This window comes from Quercus robur, chromosome 5 (assembly GCF_932294415.1).
Source record: "Quercus robur chromosome 5, dhQueRobu3.1, whole genome shotgun sequence".
In the NCBI taxonomy this organism is placed as follows: Eukaryota; Viridiplantae; Streptophyta; class Magnoliopsida; order Fagales; family Fagaceae; genus Quercus; species Quercus robur.
In genome coordinates this window covers 6,130,188-6,147,121 of record NC_065538.1, presented here as the reverse complement: position 1 = coordinate 6,147,121, position 16,934 = coordinate 6,130,188, and the positions used below count along the sequence as shown (strand labels likewise).

General features: G+C 36.0%; 1 protein-coding gene across 1 annotated transcript; it reads left to right on the top strand.

Moving 5' to 3' along the window:
* Window positions 1–202: 202 nt before the first annotated feature.
* Window positions 203–9,861, top strand: LOC126724931 (transcription initiation factor TFIID subunit 12b). Its single transcript, XM_050429348.1, has 9 exons — window positions 203–1,120; window positions 3,301–3,516; window positions 4,538–5,113; window positions 5,227–5,301; window positions 6,178–6,256; window positions 8,360–8,424; window positions 8,573–8,608; window positions 8,693–8,942; window positions 9,321–9,861. Exons 1-8 carry the CDS (start codon window positions 413–415, stop codon window positions 8,873–8,875), a joined length of 1,938 nt encoding a protein of 645 aa, XP_050285305.1. The 5' UTR covers window positions 203–412; the 3' UTR covers window positions 8,876–8,942; window positions 9,321–9,861.
* The last annotated feature ends 7,073 nt before the right edge of the window (window positions 9,862–16,934 follow it).

Below are 16,934 nucleotides of genomic sequence, written 5' to 3'. Positions count from 1 at the left end.
CTTTAAAAACTTAAAAAGAAAAAAAAAAAAAAAAATCCCACACTGGAGAAAGATTAGAAGAGAATTATGATAAACTCAAGAAATATTTTTAATTATCTTTAAAAACTAAAAAAATCTTCATTCTTTGCAGCCATTTTTTCTAAAAAGAAAAAAAAGAAGTCACACATCTGATCCACCGTCCGATTATCCCTTTTACTGACGTGTACGGTTGAGATCCATCCTCCCCCTCCTCTCCCATCTTCCCTTTCCCGATTCCCTCTGTTTCTTTCTTCCTCTCCTTCTCCTCTTGTTTCTCTCTCTGTCTCAAACTCAAACTCTCAAAAAACCCAAAAACAATGAAGAATTTTTAAGGCAAAAATCAGTCCAAACCCAAGAAAATCGAGATACCCATTACCTCAATTCTTGTAAAGAAATGGCAGAAACTTCTGTTTCATCCCCAAAACCTCTCCAACCTTCAAACCCCATAGACCCATCTTCAGCAACACCACCAACACAGTCACAAACACCAACACAAACACAAGCAACACTCACAAATATGGCAACCCCATCAAATTCCACACAAAACCCACCTCCCATTCCTTCTCCTTCTCCTCTTTCTCATTCTCCTTCTCTTGATCACATCTCGTCTCCACCACAAATCCCTCAACAACAGCAGCAGCAGCAACAACAAGCTGTTGGTTTAGATTACCAACAAAAGCAACAACTTTTACAGCAACAGCAGCAGCAACAATCTCAAACGTTGTCTCAAAATGTCACTGGTTTATCAAACTACCAACTCCAAACTATTCAACGCTCTACATCCATGTCAAGATTGAACCAATTGACCCAACTTCAACAACAACAACAATTTGGAGTCTTGAGGCAACAGCAACAGCAGCAGCAGGGTCTTTTTGGGAATGTGAATTTTGGTGGGTCTGCTGGGATTCAACAGCAAAGCCAGCAGGGCCAGCAGACACAGCAACAACAGCAGCAGCAGCAACAGACTCAGCAGCAATTGGGTACTAATGCTGGGAACTTGTCAAGGTCAGCTCTGATAGGCCAGAATAGCCATCTGCCCTTGTTGTCCGGGGCTGCTGCAGCGGCCGCGCAGTACAACTTGAATCCGCAATTGTTAGCCTCGGTATGAATTCTGTTCTTGACTCTTTGAGTGTCTGTTTTCTTGTGTGGCAGTTTGTTGGCATTGGTGTGAATTGCGTTAATTGAATCTTTGATGTGGCTTTGTTTTTTTCTTGCTTTGGAAGTCAGAATTTTAGTGGGTTTTGCTTGTTAGAAGCAAGAAAGGTGACTTTGAATGGTTTAAAGATGGTACTTTTGTGAATTATTGATAAATTTGGAATTGCTATGACATCAATTGCATCCAAAAGGATGTAAATGTATATTAGATTAGATGCGTTCATATAAGGAAAAAAAAATCAACCAGACTTGTGATTTAGACAAGTAATGAAGCTGTTAGTAGTGTAGGATGTTCCCTATTTATGTTGGTAGATAAAGATTCTGCTTTCTTTTTTTAAGAATGTAATATGTCTGAAATTTACTATTTGGTAGTCTGTTTTATTTGTATATTTGTGTGACAGTCACTTCTTTGAGAGGGGTTGGTGGGGGGTGAAAGAATTCTTGTTATGGACTTTTTAATGTGATTTTCTTGCTTTAGAAGGCAGAATTTTAGTGGGGTTTTTTTTTTGGATAAGTAATAAAATTTTTATTCAAACATTAAAAAAGAGAGTCACCATGAACTATTGGAAATATTTTGTGATTTATTGATCAATAGGAATTGCTACGACATCAATTGCATCCAAATGGATGTGGCTGTATATTAGAGTATCTATGTTCATATAAGGGAAATAAATAAACTAGATGCATGATTAGTAGTGTGGAATTCTCCCTATTTATGTTGGTAGATAAAAATCTTGCATACTTTTTTTTTATGAATGCAATACATCCACACTTGACTCCTTGGTAGTCTGTTTTATTTTTATTCCAGAGTGGCAATTGGTTGGCCTTGGTGGTGAATTGGGTTATTGAATCTTTGATGTGATTTCTTGCTTTGGGAGATGGAATTTTAGTAGGGTTTAGTTGTTAGGAGCAAGACAGGTGATTTGGAATGGTTTAAAGATGGTACCTTTATTACCGATCCAAAAAATAAAAAGATGGTACCTTTATGAATACTATGTTGGCAGGGCGACTTCTAGGGCTAAAAGTGTCTGTATGAGTATGTTGTTCTTGTGCTTAACCATGAACTATTGGAAATATTTTTGTGATTTATTGATCAATAGGAATTGCTATGACATCATTTGCATCCAAATGGATGTAGCTATATATTAGAGTATCTATGTTCATATAAGGGAAATAAATAAATCAGATGTATGATTAGTAGTGTGGAATTCTCCCTATTTATGTTGGTAGATAAAAATCTTGCATACTTTTTTTTAGAAAACAATACATCCACACTTGACTCCTTGGTAGTCTGTTTTATTTTTATTCCAGAGTGGCAATTGGTTGGCCTTGGTGGTGAATTGAGTTATTGAATCTTTGATGTGATTTCTTGCTTTGGGAGATGGAATTTTAGTAGGGTTTAGTTGTTAGAAGCAAGAAAGGCGATTTGGAACGGTTTAAAGGTGGTACCTTTGTGAATGGTATATTGATATGGCCACTTCTAGGGGTAAAAGATGATACATTTGTGAAGTTTCCATTGGTGATGCCGAAGACGGTTGCTTCTCTCTTTTTTGCATGGAGGAATGGTTTGGGGAAACTTCTTTCCAAAATTTGGAATATGGTACCATCTTGTCTAATGTGGTTAATTTGGCGGGAACGCAACACTTGTACTTGTGAAAATACTGAGAGACCGCTAAATCTTTTGAAGACTATGCTAGTTGGGACTTTGTTTGAGTGGGCTCATATATGGGGTTTTACGCAATATATGTCCATTTCTGATTTCCTACAATCTGTTAGTTTTTCTTCTTGATTCTTTTGCATTTCTCAAGTACAAAGTGTTCATTATTGTGAACACGATGTTACTTTTTTCATTTTAATAAAATTTCTATTATAAAGAAAAATATTATTCTTGTGCTTAGCATATCAATTGCATCCAAAAGAATGTAACCATATATTAGAGTAAATTCTTTCATATAAGGAAAAAAATCAACCAAATGTATTAATTTAGACAAATATTAAAGTTGGTTAGTGGTGTAGAATTTTCCCTATTTAGGTTGGTAGTTAAATATCCAGCTTACTTTCTTTAAGTATGCAATATGTCCGCAAACTTGACAACTCATTACATTCTTATTTTTTCCTGTATTGAAGCCAAGGCAGAAAGCTGGGTTGGTCCAAGGGTCTCAATTCCATCAAGGTAATTCACCTGGGCAAGCTTTACAAGGAATGCAAGCACTAGGGATGATGGGGCAAATCAATTTGAGCTCGCAAATAAGACCCAATGGGAACCTTGCTTATGCCCAGCGAATTAACCAGAGCCAAATGAGGCAACAATTGCAACAACAAAATTCTCTAAACTCTCCACAGGTATAATGTTGCTTTATCTATATCCTGGTGCTGGATTTGGTTAGCTGGTGATGGATATGCTTTTTGCCATTTTCTTCATTATCCATATGTTGTCATATTTAGTTTCACATTTTGTTCTCATGTTCTAAGATGAAGGATACTGATAAGCTTTCGCTTATCCCAAAAGCTTGACAGAGACATACGATATTGTGTGTTATTTATTTATAATTTTTTCTTCTTCTGTGTTTTGATTGATATGGTGGCAGTCCAGTACTTAAGTTTTCAGTACACAAATTCCCAATGTCTCTAAAATTAAATGCACCGACACTTTTCAGAAGAACTTTGATTTAATTTATTAGTTTTTATTTGTTGGATTTGCTTGAGGTAGATTACCACTTGTCCCCAAAAGCTTAAGTTATTAGGAGAATGTGAATTTAATCATTTAACCATTACACCTAATCATTAAAATTGGTAAGTAGTTGGATTTAGCAATAGAAGGGGTAATCAACATTCCAGATATTTTTCCTAGAGTGGAATTGGGAACTCAATTTTTAACTCTTTAATTGGACTTTAAAAAAAAAAAATTTCAGTTAACTATTAGAACATATTATCAATCTTGGGGGTATTGGAAGTCCCATGAACGTGAGTCATTCAATTGTGTTCTGTGTAACTTTTGCAATAAGTCCTTTTTGTTTTTCTATAACTCCGAGCATTTGAAATTAGAATCTTCCATAGTGTGCTCGATCATTTCCAAAATTTAACAAATGGCATCAATCACATATTTTTTTAATCTTGTTTTTAATTGGCATCCTGTGAGTCTAGTTTCTGAAATGAATCAGCTTTTTTATGTAAATTGGTGATTTTGTGGAATTAATAGCATATTAATGTTGTTGATATACTTGATAGATACAGATGTATTAGAATATCTTTAAGCTTTCACAATCTTAGGCAATGCTGTTATGCTAGGTTTTCTTTGCACGTTGTACATTTCAACATTTTTATGCATGATTATGACATCCGTTCCATCTTTACAAACTCACAGGTTCAAAGCTTACCAAGGGGGTCGTCACTATTTTTGAATCATCACTTATCTGGGTTGGCTCAGAATGGACAGCCAGCTATGATGCAGAACACTTTACCACAGCAACAGTGGTTGAAGCAAATGCCATCAATCTCTAGTTCTGGCTCATTCCGACTTCAACATCAGAGGCAGCAACAAGTCCTCATGCAGCAGCAACTGGCTTCATCTCCTCAGTTGCTCCCAAATTCTATGACCCTAAACCAGCAGCAATTATCTCAGCTAGTACAGCAGCAGCAGCAGCAGCAGCAGCAGCAACCAATGGGGCATCCACAGCTGCCGCAGCAGCAGCAACAACAACAACAGCAACAGCAGCCACAGCAACTACAACAACCTGCACAACAACTGCCTTTACATCAGCAGCAACAGCAATCTCCTAGGATGCCTGGTCTGGCAGGCCAGAAATCCCTTAGTTTGACAGGATCACAGCCAGATGCTACTGCATCTGGTACAACTACACCAGGGGGGAGTTCCAGTCAAGGAACAGAAGCAACTAATCAACTTCTTGGGAAGAGAAAGATACAGGATTTGGTTTCACAGGTCTTTCCTGTGTTCAACTCTGTTAAATCTATTATTTTTCCTAATGATGTTCAGTTTCTCTTTCTAGCTTTTCTTTGCTCCAATTATATATATGTTTCTGTGATTGTACTCAGGTAGATCCACAGGGAAAGGTGGATCCTGAACTTGAAGATATTCTTTTAGAGATTTCTGATGACTTCATCGATAATGTGAGGCTCTCAACTGTGGATAACTTTTTTGTTTTATTGTCTTTTAAGATGCACAAACATGTTTATGTGTATATGTCTGTCCATATGTCCAAACAGAAAATCTCTCTCCCTCTCTCTCTCTCTCTCTCTCTCTCTCTCTCTTATTGGTTTGTGAAGTGTAATCTTTCTTCAAATTTCTGCCAGGTTGCTCTATAAGTTTCATGTTAAATATTAAATATTTTTATTTATATTATAATATCTTGGATCGATGTTCTTAATCTCAGATTCTGTGGTTACGAACTTAGAAATCTTAGTAGTAACATCATGTCTGGGTTTGAACTATTAACAAGGTTTTTCTTAGGATTAGGGTTTTATGATGTACAAAAAACTGGTCCAACATAGCGTTAGGAGCAACAAAGAACAGAATCAACTGCTGTGTTTCAATACAGAATTAACTCCTGCATTTTAATAGCCCTATTCTTGCATCTCAAATTCGAGTTCCATCCTGTATATATATATATATATATATGCTTCAAAGAAATAATCTGGAGTTGGGATTATCCCTTTAAAACATAGGTTGAAGTTTCTCTTCTGAATATTTTATTGTAACCTGATGAGGATGTTTTATGACTATTCTCTGTATGTTTCTTTCCTTGCATTGAATAAATTATATACAAAAAACATTGTGTGAATTTGAAATTACATTTCTTGATTGAACCAAACAACATTTTATGAAGCCGTGGCAATTCTGCCAGTTGCGTTGTGCAATTCGTGGCTTGCTACTGTAATCTACCTGGTTGTATACTATGCTTTTAATTGTTATTCCTTATTAATGACTTCTATGTTTTAGCTGAGATTATGATGGTCTTACAGATAAGGACTTGAATCTATGTGCAGGTGACTGCATTTGCGTGCAGTTTGGCAAAACATCGGAAGTCTCCAAATATAGAGTCCAAGGATTTATTGCTTCATCTAGGTTTGTGCTGAACTACAGATATTTCACCTGCAGATTTCTCATTTGTGACAAGAATTAATCACTGATTTTGCTGGTTACTTTGATTGGCTGAAGTTTAAGAAGAGATAAAATTTTGTATGATTTGAAAAAGAGTGTGATGGCGCAATCATCATAGCATGGTTAAAGAAAGGATATTCTCTTTGGAAGCCTAAGGCTAAGGCAAAGCCCAAGAATAAGTGTCAGTGGTAGCTAATTAGGATTTTATATATTTTATTTGGTTATTCTAGAGTTAAGGGTATTTTAGTAATCTTACAATTTTGGGTATGGGCCATAGTTATGGGACATGGGCTTTATTTTATTAATAAGTCTTATTTAGTTTATGGGTATTTATGTATGGACTATGGTTTAATTTATTAGGTTTTATTTTATTAATAAGTCATCTTCATGTATGAACTTTGGTTTAATTTATTAGTATTCCTATTGGAAGTAGGAATTCTATCACTACTAGTACAAGTAAGAGTCTTTATATATATTGTGCTCAATGCATTCAAAGGAAGTTGAATGAGTTGATTAATAAAATTATTGTGTTTTGAGTGATAGGCATGTTGGACTTTGTTAGTTTTTTCTCCTTCTCTCCTCTTTCTTTTCTTCATCTTCTTTTTCTAAATTTACTGTTCACGGATACTGTTCACACAGCCCTAGTTTCTTTCTATTTCTTCTTCTTTCCTAACCCTAAACGCCCCATGAACATACGTAGACAGATTTCCTAATTTGTCCTACCTCAGAGTGACTTGAAGAAGTTTCTGATTCTGCATGCTGATTTGTTGGTGAATTAAAGTGCTATGGAAAATATAAAGTTCTTTCATATAAACATCTTATTTATACTTCTATTGCCAAATACTACTTTTCTTTGTCAAAAAAATATAGAAAATTCTTATTAAATATGCACACCAGAGAACAGTTGCTCACTTTTTAGAACTTTGGTTGTAGTGGAAACATTTGCATGCACTGCAAAGGAGGGTGGATGTTGAACAGTTGTCTCCACTTTTTCATTGCCATGGGCATGTTTGCAATTTTGGTATACCTGTTCTGGTTGTAAGTTATTCTTTTGAAGGTCATCTGCGTCTCTCACTATTTGGTGAGTCGAGAGAAAGTATAACATGGAATAGGGCCAAGATTATAAAGAGTCAGTCTTTGGCAACTGTCCGGTGTCCACCATTATGTCAACCAACTTGAGTTTTCTTTTCCCATTTGCCAATTTACCTCTCTCTCTTTCTCTCTGTCTCTCTCTGTCACAACTACATAAAACCATCTTCTGGAGTACTAAGCTGCATTGGTATAGATATTAGTATGATTTTTTCTTTTTGATAGGTAATAGAAGCTTTATTGAAAATGGTACATCTTGTTTACAATGGTGAACAAATTGTTCTTGAAAAAATTACATAAAAATCAACAAGAAGAGATAACAGATTGTAGGAAATAAAAAATGGAAATACTGGATTAATGATTTCACAAAACTGGATTAATGGTTTCCTCCTATTTTGTTGCAAAATGAAGTTCCTTTGACTGGGAGGCGATCCCTTGCCAGCCAGCTAGACCTATATTAGTTAATCCTATCATTTGATCCATAACTCTTTCTTGGCATACATTATAATATAGAATAGCTTGTCTTTTCACTTGTGGCAATTTTCTGAGTAGTCTGTTTTATAGAATCCAAATATCAAGTTTAAGACCCATTATAAGGAGACCAACCTCCCTTTCTCAAACTGACCTTACATAAGAAGGTATCCATCAAGAGAGGTTAGAAGAAGAAAAAGGTGTTTTTGGGGCGAAAATATGATTATGCACTCAATTTTTGCATTTTATTCTCTTTTTGACTTTGTCTCTGATGTGATTAAACAAGAAGATATAAGAGGCTTGAGGGGTTGATGTTAGGGTGTATTTTGGCAATATTTATGTGGAGCAAACTCCAGGCAAACATGAAATGCATGAATGAAATGATAGCATAGCCACAGAGGGCTAAATATATTGATGAAAAGAGTTCATTGCAAAACGTGTTGATTCAATGTCTTAAGTGAAGCAAGTAGAACCTCAATAAATCTAATGCATGGAAATAATGTGCAGAGAAAAATTGGAATTTGAACGTTCCAGGATATTCAAGTGAAGAGCGGAAGTGCCGAAGCAAACCTGTAAGCATCCTCCATTTGTTTTTCAGATTGCTATACTTGAAATACTGTATCATATTGGGTGTATTCACCATTTTTTTTTTTTAATTTACCAAAAAGAGAAATAACAATTCAAAAATATATTTTGATTCCTCAATTTTATATTTTGCAGTTATCAAGTGATCTCCACAAGAAGCGTATTGATTATGTAAGTTCTGAGTATCTTTACTTATGTTTGACCTGAATCCTTCTATTTGGCACCTCGTCTTTTTACACTAGTGGTTTTTTTCAGATACGATCACTGATGGGATCCCAACACTCTGAAACAAATATGAGTAATCCTAAAGAGATTATAAGACAGGGACTTGGTAACCCAGTTGGTGTCAACCACCATGTGCGACCTTCCTTGAGTTCGGAGCAGTTGGTTTCCCAATCAACCAGTCCCCAAATGCTACAGCAGATGACACGGTTTTAATGGATATGGACTCTCAATTCTTGTTTGGTCTTCACAAAGATTGGGAATAACTGCATGGACCTCATTGGTAAGTTTTTTCGGCATTTGGATAGTGAACTTATTGCCTTCTCTCTCAGATGGTAACTGTCATAGGACCTGAAGTTGCATGCAGCATGTGAATATTGAAGGAACCCATATCACAATTTGTTGCATGGTTTTTACTATTTGTTAAAATGGTGCATTTTCAAGAAGCAAGCATATGGGCATTGTCCTACTTAAATCTGCGTGTAGAGGCCCACTAGAGACTGCCTTTGGAATAAACCTTATGAACTAATACTTTATGGATCGACAAATCCTACCATTATGTGTTGGGTGATATTTGTTTTTAACTAGCATGCATGCCTTTAAAAATTCTTTCCTGTCCTGCTAAAATAAAGTACTAATCTTTAATTTCTTTGTATCACAGGTTGGACAAACAAATACAGATTGCCAAAAGTAGTATCACAGCTGTAATTACTTAGCAACTATCAAAGACATGAAAATTGGTTGGAAGGGATCATATTAGTTGACCATCCTTCCACATTGTTATATATTTAGATGCATGATGATTTGGTTGAGGTGATAATTCATTGCCCATAAGTTGGAAAAATGATCTTATATTTCCGCTGTGGAAACATGTTATACCACCTCCATAAGTTGAGCTCGTGCCTCCAACTGCATAAAACCAAGCAAGTTGGTTGGGCTTTGTATTCTAGATTTTTTAGAGAAAATTTTCATATGTTTAGGATTGGGGATCTATTTTGTATTGTAATTGATAAACAGAATATGGTTGGATGGGTTTTGGATGCTAATTTGTTCTTGCACTGGCTCAACAGCTTTTAAGGCCATTTGAAGCCTGACTGTGCTCAATGTCTCAGTGTTGATCCATTTCCTCATCAAGAGCTGTGGAATAGGAATTTCAAGGACAAGCAGTTATTTTAGTTATTGATATATGATGTTTCAATTTAGTGTTTGATTCTCGATTAAATTTAAAGGGTCCTCATTAAGTCCTACTAACCTTAGTAATGGAAATCAATGACATGCATGATTTTTGCCTATGTGGCATGATTAATGGCAGTGATAATTGAAGTATTTGCATTGCATTAAATTAAACCACTTGCTCCAGGACTTCCATCAATTCCTTTGAGTTTCATCACGATAATGAACACAATTACAACATGCCTGTGTAGCAATTGTTAGACAAATGAGACATTTATTGAGCAAACTTTTATGGGCATACATGAATGCAATCAATATTAAAATGAAAATGTAGTAACCGCAAGGTAACATCGAGGTTGGTGCTTTTACAATTTTGGTATTTAGAGAAACCAAATCTTTTCTGATGACCAAATTCTTATACCCTATCTCCTTTCAAAAGTCACCACAGTAGTGATTTACATATTTAAGTACGTAGATAGTAATATGATATACACGTTTGATCACCAAGTTAATGGTTGTGGTGGGCCTTTATGTATTTCTGGGCTAGACTGCTTCCTGCCACGTTGTGGCCCAATAGTTTTGGGGTAGGAGAGTCGGGACTGACTCAATTGAAACTCACCTCAAGCCAGCTTGTGCACAACCTAGGACCCCTTTTTGCTGAGATCTTGGTCATGTGCCCACGACAGATGATGCGGTCACAAAAATGTTATGGCAGAAGGCACATAATAATAACAGGATAAGAAAAACATGTTTGCTGCCAACGAAAGATAATATTTGAACAACTTTCTCAATAAGAAAACACGATTATATGAATATAGCAGGAATAAGTTAGCAAAAACAGGTAAAAAGAAAGGAACAATATTAATGCTTAATCAATCACAATAAAAGAGGGGAAGGGGGATTAGTTTGCTGTGCTTAGTTCCTTAGCAGATTTAAGTCCAAGAAGAGAACCAGTCTCTAATGTGGGCAATCTCACAGGGAAATTCTGCCATATAAATTGTCTACTTTGAAAGAATGGATTTAAATGGCTTAATCTCAAGTCCTTTAACTTGCTAGAAAGTAAGCTATTGAGAGGGAGAGAAGAGAATAGCCTATTGGTGCATGCCTTATCACACTCTTATTTTCTCACTTCACTTTTTACCCTCTTTGTTTTTCTGTTGTTTTCTTTCTCGCTGTTCTCTCACTTGTTCCTTCTTACTTCTTGCTTTTGCTCCTTACTACTTGCTCCTCTTGTTATTGTGTATAGCTAAGGCTCTTTTATATTGCTTGTCGTGATAAGTTTTATTGTTTTACCCTTCAACTACTTTTGACCTGGTATGGGTGTCCTTTCTAGGCCGCCCCCTGGTCTGTTGGCTATTCAGCTAGCACCACTACCCTATGTTGGCCGCACCATGTTCCATTTCTAGACAAAAGAGTTTTGTTTTATTTTCTTTCTCTTCGTGGCATTCCCATCCAGATAAGGGTTGGGGTATTCTCTCTTACTAACTCCTATGGCATGTATCTAGTGATTCCAACTCAGCTTTCCCTCTTTTGGATGGTATGTCATCCCAACAGGACATTTCCTCCAAAAAAGCTTGAGTGTGAATCTTAGAATAGACTTCCCCTTCTCCTCACAGTTAGACCATACTCTCTCTTACTTCTGACCTATGGCCCATTGCGCCTGTAGTGGTTGGGTACAAGTGGATGGTGCCTAAGCCTTGTGCATGCTCTACTTTCATGTGAGTCCATGGCTTGTCTGCTGTTCATGCCTTTGCCATTGCCTGTGGGTTTATCTGGTCTTTGCTGTAGTCTTGCTGCTCATTTTTTTAACCCTTTGTGGCGTGGATGAGTCACTGGGTCTTCATTCTTTGTATCTCGCTTTCTCCTTGGGCTGGGTTTTGCTTGGGCATGGGCTCTTCTTTCTTCAATCCAGCCTTTGCCTTCTCTTACTTTTAGTTTTTGGGTCGGTTGACACTTTTGCCATGCCATTCCATTGCTGTTGCCATGTTATCACTCAACTTATGCTTGTTGGGCCTCCTTTGGGCCTGCCATATACTTTTTCTTTACTTAGTTCATGTTGCCCAATACTTTTGCTGGGTTAATTCTCACACTATCTTGGGCTTCCTTGACCTATTTTATTCATTTGGGCATCCTCGGTCCGCTTCATTCCTTTGGGCATTCTCGGCTCATTCCAATCCTATATTCCCATGGACTTTTGCTAAATCTTTCGGGCTTCCTTGGCCCAATTACCATATTTTTTACTTCTGAGGCTTGTTGGTCTTTGCACCAACCCCATTTACTAATTCCTTTCTTTGGGCCCATTAGGCCCATTTTTGCTTGCTTCCCATTCCATATGATTTTAATGGGCTTACTACTTCCTTCTCTGGGCTCCCTTGGGTCCGTTTGCTTTCTATTGATGCCCATTTTTGCAAAACTATACCCAAAGGCCTATGAGGAAGAAAACCCAATGAAAAAAGCAAGGCCCAAAGACCCACCAAGAAGACCGAAGAGCAAGAAAGGTCCAAAGAAATAAATGCAAGTAAAAGCAATTTACAGCAAAACACAAATCTGCCACAGAATACAAATCTGCAGCAGAATACGGATCTGCTGCATAATACAGTTCCCTCGTAGAATGGCTTCGGTAGAAAAAGACAAATTGGGCCCAAGACTCTTTTGATCCAGTCAACATTATCTGGCCCACAAAGGCCCAAATTCTTTTGTATAAAAGGATAGACGTGAAAACTGATATGAAGAAGCACGATGAAAAGAAACAAGAAACGGCAGGAAGTGTCAGCAGTAGGAATCACGTGAAGGAAAGAAAAGCCAAATCAAAGGAAAATGACAAACGTAGCAGGAAACGCGTGAAGAAATAAGACAAAACACGTAGTAGACCAAAACAAAGCTAATCTGATACGGCAGAAACAGCGTGGGAGACAAACACAGAAGACAGTGGAGCAAGCACAGAAGGGCTAGGGCACTACCAACTTGTACCCAGTCAATACAAAGGAGGTGGGCCCATGGTCAAGGGGATTCAGAGGGCGTGGTTTGGTGGTGGGGGGAAAAGGGGGTTTATATTTGGTTTCCTGCCGTGACTTCTTTTGGGGAATATATCTTGCTGGGATGGTATCTTACCCAAAAGAAATAATAAATGGTTGGGACCATCTGATGCATGCCATAGAGCTAGGTAGTGAGGTAGAGGTATACAGCAGAAACAAACAAAAGAGAATTTTGTCGTGAGATGGGTAGTGGTACAGTAGACATGAACTGAACAATGGCAGTGGTCTGGGCAACCAATGGGTGAGTGGGTACTCTTGAAAGGATGCCCACAACAAACCAAAAACAGTTGGTGAAGCCTTAGGGGTAAAAGGGAGAAATCTCATTGAATCAGTTTGTTATAAAAGGAAGGTAACCAGGTAGAAAAAAAGAGGAGACAGAATGGAGGAGGAAAAACAGAGGAAGAAAAGGAAAAACAGGGAAAGAAAGAAAAACACTGAAAAAGGGAGACCCAATGGAGGGAAGCACTTAAAGGGGGAAAACCCATTGTAAGAGAGTAGTAAGCACCCAAAGAGAGGTACCCAGGAAAAGGAAAGACCAAAAAAGGGGAACAACCCACGGCAGGAGAGTAATAAGAAACTAAGAGTAAAGAAAGAACGAAGAGAAAGAAAGAAAGTGGTAAAACAAAGAGAGAAAATACGGCAGGAATAGGGGCATGCATCAATAGACCATCTTTTCCCTCCCTTTTAGCAAACCCACTCTTTGATGTCCTCAAAAGTAATAACTAGTAGCCATTTAGACCTATTTTCCAAAATGCACAACTTTGATGGCAAAAGCCTATGACAAGGTTGTTCGAGTTGGGGTTTGGGTTCTTTCTTGGTTTACTTATCCTATGGGAAGATTCAATACTTGATTTTGATTGCAAATATATTTGATTTCTCTTATTATAAATTATATTTGCTGTATTTAGTCATTCTGCCATAACACATTTTTTATCATGTCTGCTGCATCAGTTGTCCTGCTGTGGTATCTTTACTTTTTGTACTAGTTATTCTGCTGTAGCACATTTTCATTATATGTACCGTGTTAGCTATTATGCTAGCTAAACCTTTTCTGCGGAAGCTTTCTTCTTTATTTGTTATTACGTGTTTCACTGTTGACACAAACTAATCATTATCCTACCATAAGTATATATATACATATATCTTATTTCTCATGTTTTGCAAAATATATTTTATATATGTATATGTGAATACGTATAAGTATATATACTCATATATGTATGTATATATATGAGAATATGCTAACCCATTTAAACTAACATTTGTTTGATAGGTATTTTCTTTGGGCTTTAGATTTGTTTATGTGCAGGAAGTAGAAAAGTATTTTTATAGTAAAAATGAAGAGTAGTCATTCACATTGCAAAAGGTTTTATTGCACGGCAGAAGGCTTTAAAGCACAGCAGACAGCTTTATTGCACATCAGGAAGCTTTATTGCACAACAGGAAGCTTTATTGCACAACAGAAAGTTTTGGTACATAGCAAAAAAGTCAGTCTTGTGGCAAAAACTGGAGAAAAGTTCATTTTGCGGCAGATACTGGAGAAAAGTTCCTTTTGCGGCAGAAACTGGAGAAAAGTTACTTCTGCAGCAGAAACAGAGGATAAGCACCACGTTCTGCCTGCCGTAAGCGTGCTCCTGACAAACGAGACATAGTTTGCGCACAAGCCAGACCAAATTAAGTTGCAGTTGGACCGGTCTCAACTCCCTTACTTAGAATACTCGGGCCCAATACCGCAGGAGGTAGCTCAGCCCACTTTAACCACAAAAAGGCCCACCACACTTTCTTTGTGGCATTTTTTACTACTTTCTAGACTTGTGGACTATTATTCCTACCATTTGAGCTTAATGGTTTTCTTTATTTTGCTAGCTCTTCTTAGTTTACCCTTTTCATATGTTGGGCTTTTTCTTGTTATTGGGCTTTTTTGCCAAAGTGGACATCAACAATGACAAACTAATATATACACCATTTAAGGTCAGTATTCCTCCAATTTAATTCAAATTGATGATATCTTCTACAAGAACAATCTAGGTCTTTTTATTTTCATTGTCAGCTCGACAAATGTGAATGCATTCGATGCTTTTTACCCCCTCCGACTGCACAAATTATTTTTTAATACATATTTTGTTGAGATTTTACGTTCTTTTTTTTTATTGTGGTAATTTTAACATAGAGATCTTAAGATTCAGCTTACAAGTTTTGATTTTCCTATCTAAAATCTTTATTAAAAAAAAAAAAAACATTTAGTGTTAGGTGTGTCCTCAATATATTCTTTCCTAAAAGATATAACAATCCTGAAGGCCCTATCTTGATAAGGTTCCATGACATAAAAAAATGAAAGACTTGGCAATCCTTTAGATAATGATTTTCAAGCCACATGCTTATATCTTTGGATTTTTTTTTTTTTTTTTTTGAGTAATTATATCTTTGGATTTTCATTGCGGGAAAGATGGTGTATGTCTTTAATATGATTTCTTACTAAATTCAACTATGGAATATTGGTAAAATTAAAGAAGACTGTTATTCTATTAAGTGGACATTTTCACGAGAAGGTCTTTGTAACTTCTTGAGAAAGTTAATAAGAAGTTATTTATTTGTCAAGGCATGTGAGCTGCACTTTTGGAAGTATTTAAGGAACCATAAAAGGAAGAATGTTGTTAGGGGCTTGAAAATAACTACTGTTGCTCTTTGGACGCAGAATGTGCAACCATACAAAGATTCAAGCATATAAGCATAAAAAATTATATTTATATTTATTTATATGTGAGTTTCTGTTAAAATTATTGCAAATTTAACATGAAAATTATTATATAAACCTAATGGTAACTCTTAGGTTACTATCAACCCTTAATTTATTTGTTCATATGTCTTCTCTATGAATTACAGCAATGTCTCAAACAACAAATAACATATATTATATCATATCAGGATTAAGTTGAAATTAATTTACATTTTATTTATTTCTAATGTATAAAAATAAATATATTGAATTTACTCATGCATACCATAAATTAGCAACTAGTTTGTTATATTTACTTAACTTTTTGCTCTAAAATTTTTTAGAGGTGAATTTTCTTCTTAAAAAGAATCTCATTTAACTTTTGAAGGTTGATGTGACAACAAAATGATAAAATACGGTTCATCTACTTATTGATTTTTATAGCTTTTTTTTTTTTTTTTTTTTTTTTTTTTTTTTTTACAAGTACGTACTTGAACGTGACTTAAACAACACGTGGACAATCTACATGTCACGTGCATGTAAATGAGTGAAGTTATACACTTTGGAATCTTAATGTCATCTTCCTAACACTTGGGAATGGTCCCCGCGGTACTTATCTTTCCAATCACATGGGAAATGGCCCCAACTCCCAAGGCGTTGGTTGGTCCATTCATTTGCATTTGCATTTAATTACTTGCCTCTCTCAAATGAACAATTCCCTTGAATCCACGTCGCTAATATGGAAAATGTTAGCCAAACTCATCACCATGGCACAAGAGCAACACACTATGGTCTCTGATTCTGTTTTGAGATGTTAGGATAACAACATTTTCATTATATTTTTTCGATAAATTTTAAATAGCAAATGATTAATGATTGTTATGAGTAGAAAAAAAATAATTTAAGTGATAAATTAATTCTAATTAAAATTAATAATAACAAACTATTTAAGAATTTTTTTAAAAAAAATATTGTGAAAATGTTAAAATGTAACTATTTATATTTTTATATATTGATTTTTGAGGGTAATATAGCATTTTTTGCATTGTTTATTTGCTTTTATTCATCTCTCCCAGTTTTTTTTTTTTTGGTTAGGTGGTCCATGAAGCCCAACAGATAAGGACGTACTATTTAATCGTCATTATTGGGATTAGACCTTTATGTCAACTTGCTCAAATTATTGTCCTGGGTTACCATCAGTGGCATTGACTTTGGTGTCAAGAAACGGCCAGAGTAGGAAAATGTCATTTTAGAAAATAATTTAGCAAAATAATCGTGTTTTGAAGTTTCCTAGCAAATTGTGCATATTTTTTAAACTCGATTTTAACAAAATCAAGCTACAAGTTTAATT